This window comes from Pelodiscus sinensis, chromosome 10, assembly GCF_052426305.1.
Source record: "Pelodiscus sinensis isolate ZL-2025 chromosome 10, ASM5242630v1, whole genome shotgun sequence".
Taxonomy (NCBI): Eukaryota; Metazoa; Chordata; order Testudines; family Trionychidae; genus Pelodiscus; species Pelodiscus sinensis.
Genome location: NC_143061.1, coordinates 6,901,717 through 6,928,754, shown reverse-complemented (window position 1 = coordinate 6,928,754; position 27,038 = coordinate 6,901,717). Strand labels below are relative to the sequence as shown.

Sequence of the window (27,038 nt, the reverse complement as noted above, 5' to 3'; positions counted from 1 at the left end):
TGGCTGGACACGTGCTGCAAGCGACAGCTGTAGAAATCCTCCCGGCTCCGCCGCCACGTGGGGAAAGCCCAGGAGCCAGGCACGCTGGGAGCTGTAGTCTTTCTGCTCCGCGGTGCATGCTGGGATCGGTAGTCCCCTGAGCCAGTGGCGGGGAGCTGGGATCGTAAGTCTGCCGGGAGGGGTTATAATTGGTGTTCCGGTGCCACGTGCTCCCGTGTTTGCCCCTGATTGGCTGATGGTCGAGTCGGCTGTCACTGGAGAGGGTAGAGCGGCCCGAATGTTGCCCAGGTAACGGGTCGGCAGCTGGTGGGTCCCGGCCGGGATGGCAGCTGGGGCCCGGCTCAGGGGGCTGGGAGGCTGTGGGGGCCACGGGCTGTATGGGGGAGGGGCTTGGGAGGGTGGGTGTCTGTGGGGGAGGGGGTGTGGGAAAGGGGCTGGGGGGGGGGTGTGGGAGGGGGGGAGGGTGTCTGTGGGGGAGGGGGTGTGGGAAAGGGGCGTGGGAGGGGGAGGGGGTGTGGGAAAGGGGCGTGGGAGGGGGGGAGGGGGGGTGTGGGGGAAAGGGGCGTGGGAGGGGGAGGGGGAGGGGGTGTGGGAAAGGGGCTGGGAGGGTGGGGGAGGGGTGTTTGTGGGGGAGGGGTGTGGGAAAGGGGCTGGGAGGGTGAGTGTGTGGGGGAGGGGGTGTGGGGGAGGGGTGTGGGAAAGGGGCTGGGAGGGTGGGTGTCTGTGGGAAAGGGGCTGGGAGGGGCTGAGGGGTGTGGGAAAGGGGCTGTGGGGGGGCTGTGTGGGGGAGGGGGCCATGGAGGGAGGAGGCAGGTGCGTTGGGAGGGGTCTAGGGAACGTTGAAAGGGGTGGGTCTGAGAGGGCAGGTGTCAGGGGAGTCCTGTGGGGAAAGGTTCTGGGAGGGCAGGTGAGGAGGAGTAAGGGGTGTGAGGAGGGGTTTGGCATGGCTGTGCCTGTGTGGGAAAGGGGGGAGCTGGGGACAGAGTTCTGTGTAAGAAAAATCTAGACAGATCTCTGGAGAATGTGTCTGGGGAGACTGGTTTGAGAGAGATCTATGAAGGTGGAGTCTGGGTTGGCATGTAGTTGGGGAAGGGTCTTGGAAGTTTTAGGAGAAGAACTTTAGGGAGATATCTGGCCAGGGATGTGCAGAGAAAGGCATTAACAAATACCTTTTGAGACCGTAGCCCGAGCAGTAGCAGGTGTCTGTACTCCCAATAAGGTTTATCTCTCTCTCATTCTTCTGTCTAGCTTGGCCTGTAAGTTCGTGAGGAGATTACTTAAATGAGAGGAAGGGTCAGGCTGCACTGGGACAACTACTCAGACTGATGTGTTTGTTTGGGTTTTTTTAGTATTGGATTCTACAGGGCCTGCAACTGAATTTAAGTACAATTTCAGCTAACATGGTTCAAACCCCTAAGTGGAAATGGTTAGTGACTTTTTACTTGTGAGTTTACCAGCCTTATTCACCCACTTCCAAAATTATGAGTCTTGGTTCATTTTAATTTGTATTGCAGATTTCAGTTGGAAACTTGAAGTCTTGGAAGTGTCGACAGAGCGTCAGTTGTGTTGAAAATGCTGGGAGATGGAGTGCCATCAGCTACAAAAGAAAATCTTTACAAAGACCCCACGTTTCCAGCAAGTGACACCTCTGTCTTTTTTAACTATTCCACCCCACTCTCACAATTCAGAGGGGAGATTTCCTGGCTGAGACCTCAGGTGAGTTTTTGAGATGTGATAGCTTAATGGTTTAGCAAAATTTGACTTTCCATTAATGAGTGAATGGCCTAGTGTTCAGTTATCGTTTCTAGTAGCTTCAGAGGGGTAGCCGATTTAGTCTGTAACTGAAAAAACTTAAAAAACAGTGAATAGTCTAGCAGCTATTAACAAAACAAGTAGATGGTATCATGAGCTTTTGTGGGTACAGTCCACTTCTGGGATGTTAGTGCATAACTGAATAGTCGTGTAACCACATCAAATTTTAGAGGTTACATGACTATTTGATAGTCCCTGCAGGTGGGGCTGGTAGCCAGTGTACTCTTGGTCCCACTCCCGGGGTGCCCCCTGCCACCCTGCATTGTGTCTCTGATACAGAGGCAGCAGCCCCTCTCTGTGGTGGGCCTAGTCTCCCCACAGACAGGAGCTGCGCCGGCATCCACAGAGCAACCTCTGTCTGTGGAGAGCCTGGGCCTGCCACGGACAGAGGTTGCTCCATGGCACCTCTCCTGCCCACCCTCCCTGCAATGTTGCCTCTGATAGGGGCAGCAGCATGGGAGGTGGGAGATGGGAGGAGGGAGCGAGGGCGAGCTGTAGCCAGTGTTCAGAAGGAGCCAGTTTAAAAAGCCATAAGCATCAGCCCCACCTGCTTCTGCCACTGCCTCTGTGGGAGGCAGTGGGAATGGGGCAGGCAGCTCTCTTGGTTTGCACATCGAGGCTATGTCTAAATCATGCCCGGTATTTCTGCACATCAGCTGAATTCTCATGCAGATTCTCATCATCTTAGATATTGATTGCAGAAATACTCTTGCCTTGATAAATGCTATTTGCCTCTCCCATATCCATTCAGAGCACTGCTGCAAAGATTATTCTTCTAGTTTGGCACTTCAGTGATGTCACCCCTCTCTTTGAATCCTTCCTCTAGCTCCCCCTTCCTTGTCTCATCAAACATAAGCTGCTTGTTTTCAGTTTCAAAGGCCTTCATACCTATCTCCCCTCAATCATCTCTCATTTGGTACTGAGATGTTGATGCCGATCTCCATAGCCCATTTGTTACATTTTCAAACTAACACCTTTGTCCTTTCTCCTGTGTTTCCCCTCATTCTTGGGAGCAGTGCACCATAAGGACTGCAAAACTACCTAATTACTTTCCTTTGCTGACAAATACCTGACAAGCTAGCTGCTCGTGTGCCAAGACCATTGTCTGCTGAGACTCATTGTTTCCTTGTACTCCCTTATTGTCTATATCTATCTGTTGTTTCTTGTTTTATATTTAGATTGTAAGCTCTTTATGGCAGCAACCCTCTCTTTGATCTTTGCTTATACAGCGTGTAGGACAGGGGAGTCATGGACCATCATGGTCCATGACTGGGGCTCCTACACCTTATGGTAAAATAAATAATAACTAATAAGCTTATTTCCCCGAGTGCAGTGTGGGGCTTAGCTAGCCAAGTTGAAAAGAAGCAAAGCAGCAGCTTAGGAGAGCTAATGCATTCATTTTTCTGCCCTCTGTAACATTTACAAGAAACGTGAAGGGAGACCCATTTCTTAATTTCGGCATATCAGACTAACTGGTTGTTTTGCAGTTTAGATCAGTAGCTTGCTTAACAATGTCAAAATGAGTTTTCCTTGTCCAGACAAAATGTTTTTTGTATTGGGATGCTGAATTCTTTCATAGCTTGTACTCCTACTAATTTATCTCAACCTTGCTTGTGAATTGTGACCTGCACAGCTACTAGGGAATAGGGGTGTGAGCATATAACCATGTAAACGGTTAACTGATAGGCCTGGGCTTATTGGGTAATGTTCATGGTTACACACAGGATCCCGTTCTGCTCCTGAGGAGCCAGCTGCCACCCTGTGCTGATGCATCTGTATCAGAGGCAGCAGCTGGCTCTCCAGGAGTGGGGCTCCAGACGGGAGCCGGTGCATGCTGGGAGAGGCTGCTGCCCTGCGCTACTGTCTCTGTATCAGAGGCAGCAGTGCAGGGCTGCAGGCGGGAGCTGGTGTCTTTCAGGGAGCTGGCTGGCACCCCACGTGGCTTTCTCTGATACAGAGGCAGTAGGCAGGCAGGAACCAGTGCACGCCAGGAGTTGGCTGCTGCTGCATGTAATTGTGTAACCACTTTTTAACATCCCTAATATAGAGTGGATTAATTTCTCTCTTTGTTCAGTCACTCCTTTGCGGAGATTGTAAAGCGTAATGTCTGTTAATGACGATGGACTCTTATCTACAAAAATCTGGACTGAGACCTGCTAAACTTATTTCACACAGGTCACCTACTGAATAGTCATACTGTAACAACTGTCAGTCAGTGCTTATCTGTGCTGGTTTCAAAAAGGAAGGAAAGGTGTAAGGCTCTTTATTGTGTTAACTATCTCCTGAGCCATTCAATCCCACAGTACAGACTTGTTTGGCTTCTCCTGCATGACAGTTGAAAAAATAAATCTTAATGCTTCTTTATTTTAGGAAATTTGTTCTACTCCTCGATTGTTTTCAGATAGTCCACAGGAGGTGCAAGTGAAGCAAGGGATTTTGGGAGACTGTTGGTTCCTGTGTGCCTGTGTTGCATTGCAGAAGAGCAAATACTTGCTAACTAAGGTATAGAAAAGTTTCTTGTAATGTTTTATGTCCTAGCAGAGTCTCCTGTATGCTCCATTAACATTTTTATTTTTCCCTATCCTCTTCCAACGCAGTGAGATTTCTAAGATGGTACTCTGATGCTCTGGCTTTAATTTTTGGTGTGTTATGACATACTTGTATCTATGCTAAGATGTAGAATAGCTAGAATTGACCTTGTTTTAAGTGGTGGCTTCCTGAAAAGAAAGTCTGTTTGTCTCGATTTTAGGAATGTTACATTTTGAATAATCAGCTAATCGAGTAGTCGATGGAGTTTCCATCGACTACTCGATTGGTCGATAAGGGGGAGGTAGGGCGCTTGCTATAGCTGCCCACGGCTCTTACTATATTTAAAAGGCAGAAGAGCAAGCGTGTTCCCACTGCAGTGCTTCAGCCTTTGAAATGTAGCAAGAGACCTACAAGGGCAGCAGTCGGAGTCTGACCTTTTAAGCCAGCTCCCCGCAGCTCCGGCTCCTCCCCTCCCGCACCTTGCTGAGGTGGGAGGGGAAGCGACTAGTTGAGTTACTACTTGATTATATGATGAGCTTATGCTTATTGGCTAGTGGACTAATCGCTTACATCCCTACTTGATTTTGCTAATATTGTCTTCTCCCAGGTAATCCCTCCAGGTCAGCCCAGTTGGACAGATGAGACGTACACAGGCTGTTTCACTTGTCAAATCTGGCAGTTTGGACATTGGGTGGAAGTAACCATTGATGATCGCCTGCCTTGCCTTGGGGGAAAACTCTGCTTCTCCCAGTGTCAGAGAGAAGATGTGTTTTGGCTTCCCTTACTGGAAAAGGTCTATGCCAAGTATGTAAACTTCTCTGGAGGAGGTGACTTAAATTGCAGTAATGAGGAGCATGTCTTCTACATAGTGTTTTGTTTGATTTGATTTCATTTCTGCCACGTAGGCTTCCAGATCCCTCTCTATGACTTGAGCTGTTTATGTTTTACTGAATAGAGACTGATAATTGCTAGGCTTTTTTCCTATATTAGATTCTGTAGAAGTCCAGTATTTTCCAGGATCACTCAGATACAGTTCTGCTGTCACATAGAGTGAGATTTTCTTACTGAAAGGAATTGTGAAATAATAAAAAAATAAGTGTTTTTAAATTAGGGATGTAAATATTCATTTAAAAAGTTAACTGGTTAAACAGTATAATTTTAATCGTTCAGTCAGTTAACCAGGGTCCGGACAGCCCCTTGAGGGCAGGGAGCTCTTCTGGCCCAGCTTTCGGTGGGTGGGAGGGGGCTGTTTTGACTGGGGCCCTGCTGCACTACAGGTGAAGAACTGTTCTGGTCTCGTAGGGTTCTGCTGGCTGGTCCTCAGCTCCTGCCCCCTCGGGTCTTCCAATTAACCGGTTACCGGGTAAGCATTGCTAGTAAGGCTAATGCTTACCAAGTAACTGGTTAATTGGTTAACCTTTTACAGCCCTAGTTTAAATGATCCTGCAACTGATAGACTGCAGTGATGCTCAGTTAGCTATTAGCTGCAGATTGCCTACTTTAGTCAGACAAAAGAAAGTTTTCCCTGTTGCATTATTTGAAAAGATTAAGGTAGACATCAAGGGTCAGATCGTGAGCTATTTTAAATATGTATTGCTCGTGGGAAATCATGAAGCTACGCCATTTTATGCTAACTGATGCTCAAGCCCTGAATATTTTTTTCTTTCTCTCATACTGTTGCCTAGCCATACCTGGCCACTTACTTGTTTGTTGGCTTTGTCAGGAGTTATGGACCTCGAAATATTCTTCTTCTTGTTATTTTATGTTTGACAGTAGGGCCATTGTTTTATAAAACAAAGCAGAAAAATACTATCTCAGCCCAGTCTATGATGCAGACCAACCAAACAGTTTAGAGACTAATTGCTTAGGATAAGATGGACACCAGACTGTTAGAACATCTTAGAGAAGGGTTTGTTTAGCCCCCAGCAAAGGACAAACACCTTTTTAGGTGAAGTTACTCTCATCTAGCTATAGATACGCAGAAGTTAAGGTACGTGTTTCTGCAAAGGCACCTTTGGCACATTAACTTTTCTTTTTACCGTGGATTTGCCAGGTCAATATTTTTTGACCATTTCATACAGAAATTGTATGAATCTGGCTTAATACTTTTTCTGTGTGTTCATGTACTCTGCTTTATAGTTACTGCAAATAATAACACATCCTCCCTGACCTCACAAAATAAAACAGCTGGGAAAAAAAGCTAGTTTGAGCATGCTTAGCAAACAATGAATATATTGAGGGGAAGTATGTTAGAAATGTTATTTTCAAAACATTATCAGCTATGTTGTGCATTGTGAAGGGCGATTAAAATCCGAAGATGATGAGATGCGAGTAACAAGCCGCGAGCAGTTTCTGTACAGAAAAGGATTGTACCAAGCTTTCCATAATGCAGTGGGATGTCATCTTTTTCTTCCTCTTCTCCTATCTAATCGGGATTGGCTAGCCTGTCAGTCTTTCCAGGTTGGCTGGGCCAACACTCACTCCATATCGACTCTATCCTCTCATACACAGTCTATCAACCATTTCCTTGGCTATCTTCTTGTTCTCAGCCAGTGTATTATAGTCCCAAATGCCCCCTTTAAAATATTCCCTTATTCATCTTTCAGACATGCCCACACCGTCTCAACTTCCTCTCTTGCAGCTTTAGATCTTGGTCTGACTCCTGATGTCATCCTTCCACACATGTTCCAGCAGTGTCTTCTCTCTCACTCCCTCAAACATCTCATTTCAATGGCTTCAGGTCATTTCAAGTGCCTCTGTTTGAAAAGTAATATACTAAGCACTGGTCCATGGTGGAGCCCAACCGTCACCTCAGAATGATCTGTTACACTGAAGTAACGGGGGGGAGCGTTTTTTTCCTCTTGTCATGAAACTATCATACAAAACCATCACCATCTGGACAGGGCCATCTGGTACCTCATAGAATCACAGCCCGGGGCACCAGCAGTCACCTAGACACTTTGTTGAATATGTGACGTGTCTGATGGCACTACATCAGGGGCCAGAGCATGTTCACAATCTGGCCCTGGAGATGGAGTGCCATCACCCCCACTCCGTTCCATGGCACTCCGTCCCCAGAGGGATGTGGTCATGGGGATTACCAGGGAGGTCTGGCGTGGGGCAGCAGTAGCAGTTGGGCCCCTTGCGCTCCTGCAACTGCAGGGAGTGCCGAGGGGCATGACCACTGCTATCACCCCCTGCCTGCCCCTCTGGTAATCCTTGGGTCTGCATCCCTCAAGATGGGGTGCCAAGGGCGTGGGGTCGAAGGGGCAGGGCTTTGGGGATGGGTTTGGACATGCCCCCTGGGCCACAGGGTTTCCCAGGCTGGATTACAAATATGCTCTGGCCTTTAATCCATGCGTTTGAGATCCCTGCCCTACATCTTCTATAGCCACAGTGGCACCTTTTATTTCATATTAACATTAGGCTCTCAGTGGGGACATGTGTCATTAAAATAAAGACAGAACAATATTCATTTTAGGAGTAAAGTTTGAAGTATGTGCCACTGTTTCTTTTTTGTTTTTATAGGGTGCATGGGTCTTATGAGCAGTTGTGGGCAGGGCAGGTGGCAGATGCTTTAGTTGACTTGACTGGAGGTCTAGCTGAGAGATGGACATTAACAGACCCTGGAAGAAGCATGGAAAGAGAGAGGACTGGTAGAGTTCTGGAGAAGATGGTATTTAGGAGACTGATGAACCTGAAGGAACGGTGCATGATAAGTTGCTCAGTCCTCAGCTCCAGGCAAGGTAATATGGACGTTCTAGAGATTCTTAAACACAGCAAAGCCAAGTAAACCATATGCTTCAGAAAACAAGGTAACCAGCAATTTTGTCCTATAATAATTCAGCTGCACTAATATTTTGTGACTTTAAATTCTGCCACTGGTGCTTCTTGATTTAATTGTTTTGAAGATTGGAGAAATGAAGACGTAAGAATGCTATTCAGGCTTAGGGTAGGGAAGCTAATTTATCATGACTGGCAAATCCATGAGGGAAAGCAGTGCTTCAGCACCGCTGCTCTGTGGATCCTCAAAACCAGCTCGTTTGTATGTTTTTAGGTATTTTGATGGTCCAGATTTTTTTTCTTCAATCTTCTCTTCATAGATACATGAATCAGAGACAAATAACTGCTTGCGTGCAGTGTGGGCTGCATGTTCATCCATTGTGTTTACAGACAGAGCAGTGGATTTGTAGCAGCTTTCTTGAGTAGAAAATGAATCTCTTTCACAACGGGTGGAGCATTTACTTCCTCTTGTCTTGAAAAGGAATGCTAGCTAGTTTTCTGCCTACTAACGATGGCTATCTTTCCTGCACAGGTGCCAGTGAACTGGGAGAATTTCATGCCTTTATTGTCATAGATATGCTTCATCTCTCCAGAGTCTCGGGCAAGGAAATCATCTTGCTACGGATACGAAACCCTTGGGGGAGGCGGTGTTGGAAAGGACACTGGAGAGAAGGGTAAAGGGCTTGTTTTCATTTAGAATATTCTTTTAAGGTACTTCCATGAAAATGTATTTACTGTTTCTGAGCACACAATGTAACACTAAAAGTAACATTCCTAATAGGCAACCACAGAGGAGAGTTTATGATAGTCTTGTGTTGTAAAACCTTTTTCTGAGTTCAGTATACAATAGGAATGTTATAGGATAACTGTTTACATGGTTAATTGATAAGCCTGGGCTTATCAATTACCATTAATGGTTACATGCAGGCTTCTGCCCTGGTCCCAGGAAGCCAGCTGCTGCCCCACATTGCTGGCTCTGTGTCTAGGAGCAGGAGCCGGGAGCTGGTATGCGCTGCTTCCCGGGGAGCTGGCTGCTGCTATGCGCTACAGGTGCATGTAATGGCTGAAATTTTTAGCTGTTACACAGTTACCCAATTACAGTAAACTTCCGGTGCCTGAGTATCAGATATGCCAGAGTACCGGAAGGGGGGGTCGGCGGGGAACTGCGCAGCATGAGAGAGGGCGGTGCTGCAGGACCAACCCTGCAGCATCCCAGCTGCTCTGCCCCCGGCTTCCCCCAAGTCAGCCGCTGGTCAGTTTCAGCAGCGCCGTTCAGGTGAGGGGCGGCACTAGGGGACCAACCCGGCAGCACTCCAGCTGCTCTGTCCCCGGCTTCCCCAAGTCCGCCGCCGGTCAGCAGTGGCAGACTTTGGGAAGCCGGGGGCAGAGCAGCTGGGGTGCTGCTGGGTTGGTCCCGCAGTGCTGCCCCTCACCTGAGCGATGCTGCGGGACCAACCCGACAGCACTCCAGCTGCTCTGCCCCCGGCTTCCCCAAGTCAGCTGCTGGTAAGTTTCAGCAGCAGCGGACTTGGGGAAGCTGGGGGCAGAGCAGCTGGGGTGCTCTGCCCCAGGGCTTCCCAGGTCCACCACTGCTGAAACTGACCAGCGGCAGATGTGGGAAAGCCGGGGGCAGAGCAGCTCCAATTGTCCGGCTGGCTAGAACACTTCCGGGTTCCAGACTATCAGGAGTGCCAGACCACTGGATGCCGGTCAATTGGAGTTTTCCTGTACCCGCTTTTTAATGTCCTTATTATACAACATCATGGTTCTTGTTGTCTTAATTTTTTGAGCCTTTGGGTCTGGGAATCTAGATTTCCAAATACATGCTATGTTGATAGGAAATGTGGTTTTTGGTGCTGGGGAGGAGGGATACATGGGTTATAGAGTATTGAAATAAGCCATAAATCCAATGTCTAGTCAGTCTATGATTTTTGGTATATAGAAAATGTATGAATTTGTGCTCTTAGGCTCATGATATGAAGGGATTGTGCAAGTTTGCTTTTGAGGCTGATGACTGAAAAGTGTTCACCCACAGGTGATATTGTGCTTGTCTTTTTATCATATTTCTGTATGGGTTCTGAGAGCATAATGGCTGTCTCATTTCTCCTACATCAGTGGTTTTCAACCTCTTTTTCATTTGCAGACCCCTAAAAAAATTTTGAGTGGCATTGTGGACTTTCTTTGGAAATTCAGCCTGTGGACTGCGGGCCCCTCCCATAGAAGTCTTAGATTGACTGAATGGAAGTAAATTATAGATGTTGCACATGCTCAACGTGGCATTTGATATAGCAGGGTGCTAACGGTGGACTTTTATGATGATGACAACATTTTCAGGTTTTGATCACTAGGTGGGGGTATTCATGTACCTTTGATCAGAAAAACAAAATGCCTTTTCTGGGATCTGAAATTTTATTTTCATAGTCACTTTTTCTGGACCTCTTAGACATAGTCCACAGATCACAGGTTGAAGACCACTAACCTAATATATATTTTGTGACTGGAAAGGTGTGTTAAATGAGTCACTTCTCCTTGAATTATGTATTCATTGGTTATGCTAAACAATCTGTTCCACCCTGTATTTAACAAAAACGAGGAAATCTTGGTTGCATAAAATATAAAGGAAGACACATGTCTTGCCTCCAAGGACTTAAAGTAGTGCCCTGTTCTATGAAGTGCAGAGTGTTTTTCAGTGTCAGTGAAGTTAATGGGAGTTGAAGGTGCCCAGCAATTAGAAGGACTATTAGTTGGTGAGGCAGATCTTCAACATTGTAGTAACTTGGTAGCCAGCGTGCTAAAAATATCTCACCCAACTGCTCTATGGAAATAGTATGTTGGTGATATAAGGGGCTACATAAGTGGCACCAAAAAACCCTTCTAAAACAGTCCTATTTGATGTTATTTGTTGAATCACTTGTTTGTGTTTGGAGTTCTGTTTTCCACTTCCTTTTTCCATCATGCAAAACTTCTAAAACCTGTGGGGGTTTTTTTAAAACAATAAACAAACATACAGGTACTTTGCACATTGTTCAATGTTCTTCATTGTAAGTAAATTAGCTATTTTACCTGGAGGCATGTTCCATAATCCCTCACTCTCTGATTTGGCTAGTTTCTGGTCTTCCTTTGCAAAGATTGCCTTTCTGTAATATCTGTTTCCAGTCCCAATTGATGAATAACTAGAGGAAGTGTTGTATGGATGAACACAACAGTAAAATGAAAATGAAAAAATGCCATGTTTTTTCTCATTAAACACCTCTTTTTCATTGAAGATTTTTGTTGGACTCTATTGGGAGTCTGAGCAAAAAGCCTAGATATAGACTTTTGTGCATTTTTTTGCAGTGGTCAAGGGTGGAGCCAATTGGATCCAGTAGTTGCTTCAGAATTGCTTTCCCAGATCCAGGAAGGAGAATTCTGGGTTGAGGAGGAAGAGTTTTTCAAGGAATTTGATGAGATTACCATTGGGTTTCCAGTCACTGAAGAGGGACAATTTCAGAGCCTCTATACAGGTATTATGCGGACTAATGTTCCCTCTAATTTTTTCTGTCTATGTGCAGAATAAATTTTATGGGCACTGTGGCATGTGTGAATGTGCACCTCCAGTAGAAACTCATGTAGCTGGCCATGGGCACTGCTAATTATCTGGGTGGCATTTGAATCTCTCCTGGGTGGCTGCCCAAGTGCTTAGTGTACAGGGAACACCTACTTGTGGACAAAGGAACTATTCTTAACAAATCAGATTGGTTTAATAGGAAAGTCTGATTTGAATTAAAAAGGGCCAACAGTAGATTTGTTTAGCATTAGGCCTTTGGGGTTTCCAATTTTTAATTTTTTTTTTTTTTTTAGTGAGTATACGTGTACACTGGGACTGGCCCCTTCTTGTTTGTTAAACTAAACTTACTAACTTTCTGCTTTCTCTATGTTTCTCTGATTGACAGGAAAAATCTGCTTCCTTATTTTCCAATGATTTTAAGAGTTGCAAAGCTGTGTTCCTTCCAATTTATGTGCATGTGCAGAATGAATTTTCTTATGCACCATTATAGAGATGATGCGTAACACATCACCTCCATATTGGTGCACATATCAGAATTCATTTTGCATATGCAGGGTGTGTGACAGGGTGGAGACGAGGAGTTTGGAGTGTGGAAGGGGGCTCAGGGTTGGAGTGGAGGGAAGTGAGGGCTCTGGGTGGGGGTGCAGGCACTGGGTTGGGGTTGGGGATGAGGGGTTCAGTATGCAAGTTATCCTGTTGAGAGAGGACTACTCTTGGCCCTCTCTCACTGCAACAGCTTGGGGCCGGGTGAGACCTCCACGGTCACAACAGGTCCATTCCTGGGTTGGGACTGGGATTCCTCTCCCCCAGCTGCAAGTCTATGGACAGGTCTATGCTGGGATTGTCAGGGAGAGGGGCCTTTCCTCTGCCAAAGCCTTGAGCCCCTACATGAGGCTTAATCAGCACCTGCATGGCTGCACAGCCTAGAGGAAACTTCGGTTGTAAGTGAATGTGGTTATGCCAGCCTCAGGAACTCATGTACTTTGAGGCTCTGCTGATCTCTCTGATGCAGAACTGTGCTCTGAAATCTCATCCATTTAACAAAACGTTTCTAACTCTTACAGTTACAGTGCATGCTCCATGCACCATTCAGTGCAGCCCAGGCATCAGGAGGTTTGCAAGTGGTAGCTGGAGCTCAGCTCACAGGCGGGAGGGGGCAAAACGGAAGTGTAAGCTGTCAAGCTAGTTGTCTGGAGAGCAGTGCAGTAGCTGAGGCCTGGGGAATTAAGTTGCTGATGCCACATGAGGGCTGTGTCCAGACTCAGGGGTTTTTTCGAAAAAAGTAGCCTTTTTTCGAAAAAACTTCACCTGCATCTAGATTGCAGCCGCGTTCTTTCGAAATTAAATTGAAAGAATGCGGCTTTTCTTTCAACGGTGGTAAACCTAATTCCACGAGGAAGAACACCTTCTTTCGAAAGTGCTCTTTCGAAAGAAGGCGTTCTTGAAAGCAAACAGGCTTTTTAGAAAGAGAGCATCCAGACTCACTGGGTGCTTTCTTTCGAAAAAGCGGCTTGCTTTTTCGAAAGTTCCACGTGCAGTCTAGACGCTCTCTTTCGAAAGAGGCTTGCAGTCTAGACATAGCCGAGGAGAGAGTCTGGTTCTGAATTGGGTTGTCTAAGCAGCACTAGAGGAACAGAAGCTTGGGGAATGGAGCCGGGTTTACTTAATCCTGCCTCTGTGTAGGAGACTGGACTTGATGACTCCTCAAGGTCTCTTCTGCCCTTCATTTCTATGGTTCTGTGCTTTCTCCAAGGAAAGACTAGTAATTAGCATTTTGATCTGATTTGGCAGAACATGTAAACACGTTTGTAAGTCAGTTCCAGTTCACCAAAGTATTAAATTATGTGCTAATATCTAAAATAGGCACTTAGGTGCTTTGAAGAATGTAGATTGTTTGTTGAATTAAGGTCATGTTAACTAAAATATTAGTTCTCCCCCTCCTCCATACTTCCAGTGGTGTAGGTGTCTCACTTACACATTCTTCCCACCTCAAGATGATGTATGGAATAGCAAACTGTAATTCTGACATATGCATCAGCCTATGTTTGCAGATTAGATGATCTGTATCTAGGTTATTTTATGGTTCTTGTTTCCTCCAGTAACTTTTATAAAGTATTTAAAAGCAGAAGTACCAGTATTTTACTCTCTTCCCTCGCAGCCTGTAAGTCTTTCTTGTGTCCCTTACTGCTAGGAGGAAAGAAGGAGATTGCACAGAAGTTTTTAAGCCTTTCATTTTAGGCTGAAGAATTGTGTGCTATGTCTGGCCCCTTGGTGCAGGGGGGGGGGGGGAGTAGTGCTTTCCTGAAGAAAATTGTATTGGGGAGCCCTGTATCCAAATGAGAGACAAGTTTGAGATTTCAGACTTGTAGAAATAGTTCTGTATATGACCTTTAATTTAAGGATAAAGTTCCTTAGTTTTCCACTCTGACTTGGATTTCAGATCTCTTGAGATACTATGGCCATGAACATTCACTCGCAGAAAGTGGCATTGCCACAGCAATGCTTTCAGTCTGGGGACTCAAGCCACAAAAATGAATTGTTTTCAATGGCTAATGCGTGGTACCTTTTTTCTTTATTAGAGCAAGTGCTGAGTCATACACAGCACCTGTGTGGATCCTGGGTGAAAGGCCAGTCTGCTGGTGGTTGCCGTAACAATAGCAGCTTCCCTATTAACCCCAAGTTCTGGCTGAGGATATGGGAGCAGAGTGAGGTCTACATTGCTCTTCTGCAGAAACCCCGGAAGTACAGTGCTGATTGGGCTGGAAGAATTCAGAATCTGACCCACTTAGCAGAGGAAGGCCCATCTCTGACTGAAGGCATTCAAGGGAAGAATTACCAGGCAGTGGGACTGCACGTCTGGAAGGTAATTGGGGGTAACTCCTCAAACTCCTAGCTGGGTCAAGAAGAAATGTTCCTGGAACCACAGGAAGATCTGCCATAATCATTCATTTGCTATAGCAATTCCATGAGTTAATTGTTCATAAAAGTCAGGGGTGTAAAAGACCTATTAGATGACTCTTCCCTTCTCACAGGGTCATTCCAGGATTGTTGCCTACAACACATCTATCAGTGCTTTATTCAGGGTATTTTAAACAGTCTAAACAAGGAAGCTTCCACTACTTCTCTTTGGAGACTGTTCCACTGTCAGTACATTGCAATATTAAAAAGTTTTTCCTGATAATCTGCCTAATTTTTCTTTTTCTTAATGTTGGTGCCTTTCTCATAGTTCAGCCTCTTGTACTAGCCTAAGAGGTTCCTCTCTTGTCTTGGTGTTTACACCCTTCACATGTTTGTATGCTGATCTATATCCTTCCCTTAATTATCACCTGAAAATCTTTGTTATTTTTTTCATAAGTCAGTCCTTTCACCACCCTACTTGTTTTTGTTACTTTTTACTTCATGCTTTTCTGTTTAATAATGTGTGTACACAGAATGCAACACAGTATGCAATAGGAAGAACACTAATTCTAGAAGTGTCAAGTGCAGCTAAAAATAATTCTGTTCACTTATATATGCAATGTTGTGCAACTCTGTTTTGCATACTCAGGCTGTCATTGAGGTGTTCAAAAACTTCACATATGTGTTTTTATGCAGGCAATTATGTACAGGCAGTCCCCAGGTTACGTACAAGATAGGGACTGTAGGTTTGTTCTTAAGTTGAATCTGTATGTAAGTCGGAACTGGCGTCCAGATTCAGCCACTGCTGAAACTGATCAGTTTCAACAGCGGCTGAATCTGGACGCCAGTTCTGACTTACATACAGATTCAACTTAAGAACCCCAGGCATCCCCAAGTCAGCTGCTGCTGAAACTGATCAGCGGCTGATTCCAGGAAGCCCGGGGCAGGGGCTTCCTGTAGTCAGCCACTGGTCAGTTTCAGCAGTGGCTGACTTGGGGACGCCTGGGGCAGAGCAGCTGGGGTGCTGCTGGGTTGGTCCAGTAGCGCCGCCGCTGGGCCAACCCAGCAGCACCCAAGCTGCTCTGCCCCAGGTGTCCTGATTCAGCCGCTGCTGAAACTGACCAGCAGTGGCTGAATCAGGACGCCTGGGGCAGAGCAGCTGGGGTGCTGCCGGGTTGGTCCAGTAGCGCCCAGAGCGGCACTACGGGACCAACCGGCAGCGCCCCAGCTGCTGTACCACAGGCGTCCGGAGCAAAGCCGCGGAGCACGGGGGCAGCGGACAGCCCAGACGCGTCTGGGCTGTCCGCTGCCCTCATGTTCTGCCGCTTTGCTTCCTCTCCCTGGTCTACTGGAGACCAGGGAGAGGACCCTGTTCGTAACTGCGGATCCGACATAAGTCGGATCCGCGTAACTCGGGGACTGCCTGTATTGATCAATGCCTCTTGCTTCATTAATATCACGTCACTTCCACATTTAGTTTGCTCTATGAAAATCTCTTCTAATAGTTTTTTCTTGACTTTTGTAAGCAAGAATATAATTAGTAGTGGATGAAAGCTTATTTTACTGATGGGGAGGCCAAACTCAAAATAGGAGTAGTATTTCTCTCTTAATTACCCATTAGTTCCCCAAAGATCTCAGTTACACTTTGTTACACCTAAAATGTTGCAAAAGAATTAAAATGTTTGCCCTTCACTGAAAATATTTCTTTTCAGCTGACATGTGGCAGACAGATTTCCAGCCTGGGTCTGAATTGCTCCAGTCTACTCAGTTCTTTTATTTTGAAGAGAGCAAATTAAAGCAAATTGTTTTCACTTTATTGTTTTAAAGAACAGTTAAAAGCACCTCACTTTACATGCTAGACTCTGAGCTTATTAGGTGTGTCTGAGTTTTGTGTTCCTGTGGGCCAATTTCTCCGGTGAGGGCTCTGAGGCATGCTGGATCTGCTTTGAATGGGGCCAGTTTGTATCTCATGCCCCCAAAAGCAATTCTACCTAGGACAGATTTCTTCCTGTGAACTCCGAGGATGAATATCCCAGAGTAATGCACTGTGACCTTTTGAGGTGATGGAAAGTGCTATGCCTGGTTTGCTGTGTCGGCTGATGCATGAGTGACATAGTGAACCATTTCCCTGCATTTACCTGACCCTTTTTTGCCTCCTTTCTGACATTAAGTTCCACAGGGAAGCTATGTGGCAGCAGGGACTACAGTCCCCAGTGAAATTCTGTCGAGTATCTGCTCAAGGGTGAGACAGATTTCATTCCCCCACCCCAGAATGCTCACCCTCCCAAGTGCTATCCTGATTTGGATCCTTTGAGACAGGGTTGGAAATAACTCTACAATGCGCATGATCTGCCAGGTGGCAAAGCACACACTCATAGTGCTATGGGCTTAGGGTTTGTTAACTGAATATATGATCCCATTTAATTTTGCTATAATTTTGTCAACTTTCCTATAATGCTATGCCATGTTATGTGTCTATTCTAGGTGGAGAAGAAGCGGTTTAATCTGCCCAAGACTCTTTCTGCTCCTCCAGTTGTAGGAACCATTTGCCATTCTTATGACAGAGAAGTACATGTGCGCTGTGACCTTGCCCCTGGTTATTACCTTATTGTCCCTAGCACCTTTCTGAAGGATGCAGAGAGAGACTTTCTGCTTCGTGTATTCTCAACAGGTCGAATCTGCCTCAGGTATGTTAAAAAAGGAAGAGACCTAGCAAACCCCCTGAAAACATTGCAAACAGTTTATGTAAAGAGTATGCCCTTGATGAGGGCTTGATGTGACCTGAACTACAGTTAAGGGAAGCCCATGTAAAAAGGGTGTTAATTCTTTTGAGAACAGGTAATTAGTGTGGCTGCTTAATGTGCACCTTTCCTAGCTTTATGAATGGGGGTCTCAAGCTGCTGAAATCCTTCCCTTAAAGTATCTGGGGGTGACGATCTAAATCTCTTTTTGACCTGAGAGAGAGAGAGTTTGGAAAAAGAGTACCCTTTTCAGAGGTGAACCGGTGTAGTTCTCTGTAGTGTGTAGTTTGTGGAGAACATACTTCATCCAGAGTCTGGTGTGTCTTATACAAGAATCACATTGCTGCACAATTACTTCAAGCATCAGTACATTTTGAATGTTACACAGTTCTGTGGAGTTCTCGCTTCATCCAGGGTAGATGTCTTTTGGAGCTCTGTGGGCAGTGGGGAAGGACTCTGGGAGCTACATTGTTTTTGTATTTTCCTCTTTTCTTTCTCCCCCTGATCTGTGAGGGGGAGGAGAGGAGAATTAGGGAAATTTAAATGCAAAAATATAAATTCATGGAAAATTAAGAAACTAAATGCATCATTGATAGGGAATTGAAAAGATAAATTTAATCAATTAGCGAATATAACCCGCGTCCATGTATTACCCGCAGTTTTTCTATTATATTCCCCAAAGATCTCAGATACACTTTGTTACACCTAAAATGTAAAATACATAAATAAATTAAATACAATTTTTAAAAAATTAGATTACCCACGGATGTAAATAACCCGCAGAGACTTCTGCTGCCTTCATAAAAGGTGATCTTTGATGCCGCGGTGGGAGATGTGGCCGGTGCAGCAGCTCTGGGCACTTAAGCAGCAGCACCGAGGTGAGGAGGTAGAGAGCAGACACAAGGTGACGGCCATCCTGCTGCCAGAGAGCTGGCTGGCCTGCGGGAGGGGAGCCGTGCTCACACCCAGGCCCACCCCGCGCAGCTGCAGCCAGGCGCCACCCACCCTCTTCCAGGCGAGGGGAATGGAGAGTGCAGTGCAGGCATGCTGGAAGCTCGTCAGACCCGCCCTGTCCCCCTGCAGCGGAGCTGACCCAGTTCTAATGGGGGGCTGGGAAGAGCCGCTTAGGGGAACTGATGTTCCCACAGGGACTCCAAGGAGTAAAAATCAACATGTAAAGATGCGGGCATGTATACCCCGCGGGGGCGGGGGGGGGGTTGTAAAAATGTGTATAACCCGTGGGTTATATTAGCTAATTTACAGTAACTAGTTCAGCGTGTTGTATTTTCTATTGCTATTGCTGAAATACATATTAATGTGTGTATGCTTTAAATTGACATTGTGCAATTTGGCCAGATTAAAGGTGCTGTCAGGATCTTAAGTTTTACTTTATTTTCTCTGTTCTGCAAATGTTCAGATTTTGCATTTAATGATATGTGATGATTAGATTGACTGTTACTGGGAATGCTTGACTGGCAAGCGTTTGCATTTTTTTGACATGTATTTTTCATTAATAGTATTTCCATGATTGCTCAGCTAGGATAGTGAATTGCATGGAGGGATGATGAATTGCAGTCATGGAAACCTTTCGCATTTCGTGCACTAGTTTTCCTTTCTGTCTTACATTTGACAGTGAGATAAAACCACCACCCGCTGATGCTGCCCTCTGTGAAGAGCTCTCACCAGGTGAATGGGAGACTGTGCAGCTACAAGGATGCTGGAAAAATGGCCAAAGTGCTGGAGGTAGCAGGAACTTCCACTCCTTCCATACCAATCCCTGCTTTCCCCTCTCCATCCCTTTAGAAACAGGAGAGCGCAACGTGAAAGTCACCCTCCGCCAGCACTGTCAAGATAGCAAGTTTCGTCCAATAGGGTTTCATATCTTCCAGGTATAATTTACCCCAGTCAATGCGATTGTTTCATTTACACGAATAAACAAAATTCATAATTTATTTAGGTGCCTTTTACCTTGGAGAATGGGAATGCAGCCTATAAATGATCCCTTTTGGGCCCACACAATTAGACATTTGAGCTAGATTATTTCACAGGTATAGTAGAGCTTAAGGTATAACAATGAATGATTTGATAGCATAGCAACCACATTTCTGATTCCACTGAACCAGGATATGACAAGGGTTCAGAAGTCATGCAGCAGTCAGTACTTTTAGATTTTCTGTTCATTTGAAGGGTTTTATTTAACACTAAGACTGTTGCTAGTTAACAATTAATGGTTCACAATCATGCTGGAAAGGCATAACAAGTGGGATACCGCAGGCATCTGTTTTGGGACTGGTTCTGTTCAATATCTTCATCAGTGATTTAGATGATGGCAAAGAGAGTACGCTTATTAAGTTTGCAGATGATACCAAGCTGGGAGGGGATGCAACTACTTTGGAGGATAGCGTCATAATTCAAAATGATCTGGAGAAATGGTCTGAGGTAAATAGGATGACGTTTAATAAGGACAAATGCAAAATACTCCACTTAGGAAGGAACAATCTGTTTCACATAGACAGAAAGGGAAGTGACTGTCTAGGAAGGAGTACTGCAGAAAGGGATCTAGAGGTCATAGTGGCCCACAAGCTAAATATGAGTCAACAGTGTGACGCTCTTGTAAAAAAAGCAAACATGATGCATTAACAGATGTGTTGTGAGCAAGACACGAGAAGTCATTCTTCCTCTCTACTCTGCGCTGATTAGCCCTCAGTTGGAGTATTGTGTTCAGTTCTGGGCACCACATATAAAGTAAGATGTGGAAAAATTGGAGAAGGTCCAGAGAAGAGCAACAAAAATGATTAAAGGTCTAGAAAACATGAGCTATGAGGGAAGAGTGTGAAAGAATTGGGCTTGTTTAGTTTGGAAAAGAGAAGACTGAGGGGACATGATAGCAGTTTTCAAGTATCTAAAAGGGTGTCACAAAGAGGAGGGGGAAAAATTGTTCTCTTTGGCCTCTGGTGATAGGACAAGAAGCAATGGGCTTAAACTGCAGCAAGGGAGGTTTAGGTTGGACGTTAGGAAAAACTTCCTAACTGTCAGGGTGGTTAAACACTGGAATAAGTTGCCTAGGGAGGTTGTGGAATCTATATCTCTGGAGATATTTAAGAAGACACCTGTCAGGGATAGTCTAGACGGTGCTTGGTCTTGCCATGAGGGCAGGGGACTGACTTGATGATATCTCAAGGTCCCTTCCAGTTCTAGTGTTCTATGATTCTATGTATGAAATTGCTCACTTTAAAAAAAGTGAGCGGGTTTTTTTCATTTGTGCACAGGTGCAAATAGTTCGAATATTTGGTGTCTGAAATCCAATCTTGGTGAATAGGTGTGAAACCCACCTTCTAAAATATTTTTTTCTTGTCAGTTAAGTGATCTTGAGCAAACAGGGTCATTATATGGAATAAGGTGTGTATTTGACTGGGTGGATTTTTTAATGGATCATACTGGTTTGTTTTAAAGGTGTGAGATCTGAAATTATTTTAATTTCTTCAGGTGCCTAATAGCAGTTGGAAATCACACACTTCTTCTTTTCTGCACTTGGAGCCACTTGTTAGCTGTGTTCCTCATTGCTACTCACAGGAAGTGAGCCAGCTCTGTAAACTCTCTGCAGGGAATTATGTAATTGTACCATCAACCTACTTGCCTAATACTGAAGGCAAATTTACAGTGATCATAACAACCAAAATAGACAGGTAAAAATATATAGCTATGTGTTTTTAGGTTTCTAAATTCATATGTAGAAAGCCATAGGACAACACTACATGATAATTCATAATAGTAATGTTTCCATTTTGATTATAACATCTTTATACCACTATCACAGATTGTCTGTCTCAAGGGATCTCTTCAGCCACATTTTGTGATTGCCATAAAGCCAGCTGAGTACGTTCTTTACCTCTCAGGGGTACATGCCCGTTCTCTCTTGGGACTATGGGTTGCCTACAACTACTTGTGACCGGGCCCTTTAAGGGAAATAGGGCTAACTTCATCTATGCCATAATTATCAGCCCCTCTTGTGAGGTATTAGCCTCATGAACACTTGGCCACAAAAAGTCTGAGGGTATGTCTAGACTACATGGCTCTGTCGCTAGAGCCATGTAGATTAGTTTACAGTACTAGACATACCCAAATGAAGGGGCGATTTAAATAATAGCCACTTCATTTAAATTTAAGTGGCTGCTGCGCTGTGCTGATCAGCTGTTTGGCGGCACAGCGCTGTAGTCTGGACGCTCCGCGGTCAACATCAAAGGCGTTTGTCGACCTCCCCAGTAAACCTCATCCCACGAGGCATAACGGGGAGGTCGACAAATGCCTTTGATGTCGACTATGGAGTGTCCAGACTACAGCGCTGTGCCGCCAAACAGCTGATCGGCACAGCGCAGCAGCCATTTAAATTTAAATGAAGCGGCTATTATTTAAATCGCCCCTTCATTTGGGTATGTCTAGTAAACTAATCTACATGGCTCTGGCAACAGAGCCATGTAGTCTATACATACCCTGAGAGAACTGAGAGAGAAAATCTGCAGGAAGTAGCAGGGGTGATTGGTGTGGGGGCAACTGTCACATACCTCCTTCCCACGATACCCTGGGAGAACTGGGACAGTGTCCCTTTTTCCCCAGGCCCCACCCCACCCCTTTCCCTTCCCCCAAGCTTTCTCCTCTGAATGACAGCTTGGAGGAGTAGAAGGGTGGGGGCTGGCAATGGCAGCAGGGGTCAGGCCCCCTCACACTCACTGGCAGTGGCAGGGGAAGCAAAGCTGCATGACTTCACTCCCCGGGCTCCTTCCTGTGTTGCAGTGCTTCCCATTGGTGAGTGCAAGGGGCAGTTCCTGTCCTCCCCCGAGTCACATGTCTGGGAGCTGGGGGGAGGAGGGGGGAAGTGGAGATGCATTGCTCCATTTCCATCCCTCGCTGCCAGTGAGTATGAGGGAATCTGACCCCTGCTGCCAGCGCCAGGCTCCCCCGTTAGTCCTCGGGCCACCCAGAGACTCTGGCCCCTTGCCCCTCCTGCCCACAGTGTTTTGGGGGAGCACATATCCCCTTTGCCCCCACCTCGTGCATCACCAGTGGGAAGTAGGTTAGGACTGTGAGGGGCTCTGATATAAGGTCTGTAGAAAGTAGGGAGGTTGGGTCTCGAAAACACAGGTAGAGTTTCCTGGGAGATGAGACAGTAGGAAATGAATAATGGTTTGCACTAAAGTAATTGTTTTCTTCTTTTTCTTTTCAAATAGGAAATGCATTCAGAGCCAGGAGACCCTTGGACAAGTATTGCAAGAAGTAGGTGGCATTGAATTTATCAGTGGCAGTCAGATTGAGGTACTTTGGAAGACAGAGAGGCAAACACACAAACTAGCTAATTTTTTTGTGCCAGAGACTGTGCAAGACAGGAATTTGAAAGTTCTGATTCCACTCTGAAGCTGACTGTTCGATCTTGGGCACATCAGTAAACTTGTCTGCATTTTTCTATCTGCAAAGAAACAAACATAATTAGGGCTGTTAGTGACTAGTTGACTATCCAATAAGTATAAGCTTATCAGATAGTTGACTAGTGATGCAACTAGTCACTCCGCCCCCCCCCCTTCCTGCCTCTATTAGAGGCAGCAGGGGGGGCACAGGAGCCAGTGCTGGGGGAGCCGTCTTAAAAATCAGTTCCCCCGACACCATCTCTGTGGGGGGCAGGGGAGGTAGAGACATTGCAGGAAACAGCGTGAGTGGTGACCAAAATAGTCTTCTCCCTTCATATGATCATCATCATTCTTACCTTTTTACTGCTATATGAAATACCTTTCCCCACCCTATTGGATGTTTAGGCATTACTGCAGTGTTTAGAAACTACTACTACTAGAAGTACTAGTACTATTAACAATACAAGAATAAATGGGGAAAAGAGAGGAGAAGACCTGGAGGTGATTGCCCTACACACCTTAAAAGGTCTACATTTGTGTTTGCTTTTACACACTATGGTATAATGATAATTCACCCTGGGCTATGAGCTGTTCTGGCCAAGTTAATGCAACATATTCAACATTTCACTTTTTTTTCTGCACATACTGTTGTTTCAGACTTTGGAATGAGTTCTCCGTTCCTGGCATTTATGATATTTTTATTTGAGGGTGAGAGAGCTCCAAAAATATTAATTTTTTGCAACCATTTAAAATAAAATCTTGTATTTTAGATCAGTGTGTGTTCTTGATAACAGTATTTACTTATTAGGCAAGACAGATACCAACCAGATACAATCTTGAAGATGGAAAGGGGCACACACTAAAAACAGGCAAACAAAAAACACCCACACATCACACCAGATATTAGTTGGCTCACTAATTTTCCTGCTCTAGGTTTTGTTGACCCATGACTATACTTTATCAGCAAAACCACACAAAAACCCAAATCAGGACTTTCTGTATTTCACAGAAATTGGAGCTGGAAAAGACATATATGTATGTTTATAATGGTAGTTATTACTTTAGAATCTAGGAACTATAAACTAATTAATATTAGCACTTCCATTCCTTGTTCATTATTCATTTCATTCTTGGGTAAGATTCTTGCCTGTCTCTGGCAAATGTTGTTACTGAGAGATGGGCCTATCTAGAGAGACAATTCTTACATTGCTTCCTAAGGGTAATAAGACTTGGGCCTACCCTACTGCCCAGTGGCAGAGTACACAGCCAGTGGCCATCCCCAGAGAATACCCTACTTCAAACCTCGGACAATTTCAGTTTGGAGGTGACAGCCCCAGTCACCTCATTGAGTGCAGCTATCAGGGTAAGATACTGGAAGAGATGATCTCTGAGGAGTTTAACAAGTCCTACCTGGGTGAAGATTACAAAGACTAGGACCTAGAAGCAGTTCAGGTATTTGAAGGACATCCAGTGGAGAGCATAGACCATTTTTGTGATGTGGTTTTGTTAGCCTGCCTCACCTAGAATATCAGCCGCTGTGTGTTAACTAAAGCTTTTGTGTGTCCTTCCTGCTCTGTGCCAGGTGGAGTGCACTGCTGTAGTTCAGCCTGACGGAGATGGAAACATGGCTTACTGTGCTGGCTCTCCATCCAAAAGAAAAGTTGTAGACTCCTTGTTAGTCGAATATTAAAGCATTTTTGGTTACAGCTGCTGTTTGGTTGAGTAGGAGCGGTGACAAGGCCACTAGCATCATGAGACCGTCCCCTTTCCTCTGAGCTCCACTGCTTTTCATTCAAGTAGTTGTGTGTCTCAGGCACTGGGACAAGTGGAAAATAGAACAAAGAGATCTGTAGAGCTGATGCCACTGGTGTACTGTATTGTGTATATTTATGGTTTCTATATAGTCTGGTTCCAGATTACACTGAAGTTACAGGGTTTGCATTACTGTCTTGAGGCCATGTAAATGTATCAATTTAACAAAAAGAGAATGTGTAATGATATTTGGCCTTAATTCCTGAAACTTTCTTTTCTCTGTCTAGCTAAGGCCAACCTTTCCCCCCCTGAGACTGTTAACACATTACAAAGCTACAGATTGTAACCTATGAAATAGCTTCAACTCAGCCTCTTCTTGTAGGTCTCCTTTACAGCTGTGATGAGAAGGTAATGTGGAATTCTTGCATCAACATCATAACAAACAGTGGAGAGACAAAAGTCTGATGTCTGGATAGTTTCAGTTTGAAATGAAGTAACCAGAAAGTATGCTGAGCCCAGTGGTTTTCCATTCCTCCTGACTGCCAGCCAGGTGATGTCTGCTCTGTAAAAATACCTCCTTAATAATGTTCTTCCTGATGAGCACTTGTCTTCCCTGTGTGTTTTACAACCAGCAACATACAACTGGACTTCTTGTTATACCTCAGTTCTCCAGAAATATGGACAAAGGATATGTGAGCATATAATTCAAGCTGCAGTTTTAAAATTAAAACAGTAAAAAATATGATCTGCATATACATAATGAAAGACTATTTGGTGAAAAATATCAAGTTTACAGATCAACCTCAGGAGACTAGAGGAGAAGAGGAGGAGTATATGGAAAAGAAACGTTGAAGTCCCCTTTTCAGGAAAGGAAGACCATAAGAGCCAACAAAGTACACTGGAATAGGGATAGACAAGGTCTGTAATCACTGCCAATCTTATTACTGAGCACTTTATCATGGGCCCTGCTACTATTTGTCATGAAACTGTAAGTTGGAAAAGAGGAATTTAGGTGAGTTTGTCTTGCACCATTTGAACATCTGGGTGGAAAGAGAACAATGACTTTTGCAAAGCTGCTAGTTTGATAATTCATACAAGACAGTATTTTTGTTACTGATACCCAGAATGTTTTCTGAGAGAGCTCCTCTTACTGTAGCATACCATGAGGTTAACAAACTCTTCTTAATTGCTGTTAAAACATTGGTTACTTAAGTGTGGGTTTTTTAGATATTGTATTTTCTGTAATAAAAGAAAGATGATATTAATGAGTTTACAGTGTTTTCTGTTAATGTAATTGATCATTTCAATCTCTTTAGGTTTCTTTAACCTTTATGGTGCAGCAAGCATTGCAATCTTATAGAGTCACCTGATTTCCATTAAGTGGGTGTTGAAAAGCAGATCTTGAGAATTTGATTCCCTTCTTACCTGATTTTACAGCAGATTCACATGCAGAATAATACTTTCAGTTTCAGTTTGCACTCCAGAATCTTACACTTTTTCCTATTGAACTTCAGAAACTGAAAAAACTAGGTTCCATGTACTGGAGCTGAAAACAACAAAACCTTTTCGGAAGTGGAATCGGTCAGGGGCTATGCATTTTGTTGAGCTCAATGGATTGGGTACCCAACAAAATATAGTATCAAATGCACCAAACTCATAATTTGCATAGAATGATGCCATATTTATGAGTGTCCCCTCCCAGCAAAATAGAGGTAATTTTATCTAATTTATCAAGTTCTCAACAGTTCAGTGACCTCCTTTGAAGTAACCAATAGAAGAATGATGTTCCACTCAAAAGAAAATGGAGTTGTAAGAGGAAATGAGGGATTTACAAAAACAAAAGCTAGTTCAAGATGCTATGATTGATATAATAAAACAGATGAATAAGCAGTTTTGAAGAGACAGTACACATCTCACAAGGAAAGAAGGCATATGAAAAGAATCTGACACTAAAGTTACATGTCACATTACCAAAACTAAAGGGATTTTCAAAAGAACAGCGATTTTGAGAGGAAATGAGAGGACCTAATATTTCAGGTGTACACATGCTTAACTTTATTACTGTGACTAGTTCCCCAAGAGAGAGTAAAAGGAAAGGTGCCAAAAGTGCATTGATAGTCCTTAGATTAAAAACATGTGCAATTAACTTTGAAAGAAAGAAGTACATGGAAGTTCAGTTAAAATTAAGCATTTTTATTGCATCTAGACAATTGTGCAGCAAAGGTGGGACTGAATCATCAGTTCATATAATGCCATTTCATGTTCTGCTGTTTTTGACATTTAAAATACAGTTCAACACCTTACTAGTACATTGAGCAGGCATCTCTAGTAAGCTTTGCATGGTAATGCGGACTTTCTAAAATACCTTAGCTAATTCACCCCTATCTTTACCATGTAGAAATAGTGTAGATAAATATTTTCAATAGATGTTACTTTCCACTTGTGTACAGTGAAGAGCTCTTGATTTTTGGCAAATGCATTTATTTTTTAAAAGTTAAAATTTTGCAGGTCTGTGTTCCTAAATAAAAACATCTCCGGCCATTGTCACAATATTGAATGATCAAATTCGTTTAATAA

General features: G+C 44.4%; 1 protein-coding gene across 6 annotated transcripts; it reads left to right on the top strand.

The window, feature by feature from the left end:
* The first annotated feature begins 145 nt into the window (after positions 1 to 145).
* On the top strand, positions 146 to 25,726 carry CAPN10 (calpain 10). 6 transcript variants are annotated; one of them, XM_075938133.2, is made up of 15 exons: positions 146 to 288; positions 1,350 to 1,426; positions 1,515 to 1,716; positions 4,183 to 4,314; positions 4,949 to 5,145; positions 7,870 to 8,087; positions 8,657 to 8,798; positions 11,461 to 11,627; positions 14,251 to 14,534; positions 17,054 to 17,256; positions 18,944 to 18,996; positions 19,114 to 19,199; positions 20,797 to 20,996; positions 22,536 to 22,581; positions 24,292 to 24,741. In XM_075938133.2, the coding sequence occupies exons 3-15, from the start codon at positions 1,573 to 1,575 to the stop codon at positions 24,397 to 24,399; spliced, it is 1,980 nt and encodes a 659-aa protein (XP_075794248.2). In that variant the 5' UTR covers positions 146 to 288; positions 1,350 to 1,426; positions 1,515 to 1,572; the 3' UTR covers positions 24,400 to 24,741. The 6 variants fall into 6 exon arrangements, with proteins under 6 accessions (XP_075794248.2, XP_006138506.3, XP_075794247.2 ...); XM_006138444.4 differs by lacking the exon at positions 24,292 to 24,741 and adding an exon at positions 24,749 to 25,726 and having other exon boundaries at positions 148 to 288; positions 18,944 to 19,199; XM_075938132.2 differs by lacking the exon at positions 24,292 to 24,741 and adding an exon at positions 24,844 to 25,726 and having other exon boundaries at positions 148 to 288; positions 18,944 to 19,199; positions 22,536 to 22,620.
* Positions 25,727 to 27,038: the final 1,312 nt, after the last annotated feature.

Excerpts from the sequence above, each read along its gene's own strand:
- CAPN10 (XM_075938129.2), top strand. The coding sequence starts at position 1,573 with ATGCTGGGAGATGGAGTGCCATCAGCTACAAAAGAAAATCTTTACAAA. Across the intron at positions 17,257-18,943 it reads ACAGGTCGAATCTGCCTCAG|TGAGATAAAACCACCACCCG; the intron begins GTATGTTAAAAA and ends TACATTTGACAG. Across the intron at positions 19,200-20,796 it reads TAGGGTTTCATATCTTCCAG|GTGCCTAATAGCAGTTGGAA; the intron begins GTATAATTTACC and ends TAATTTCTTCAG.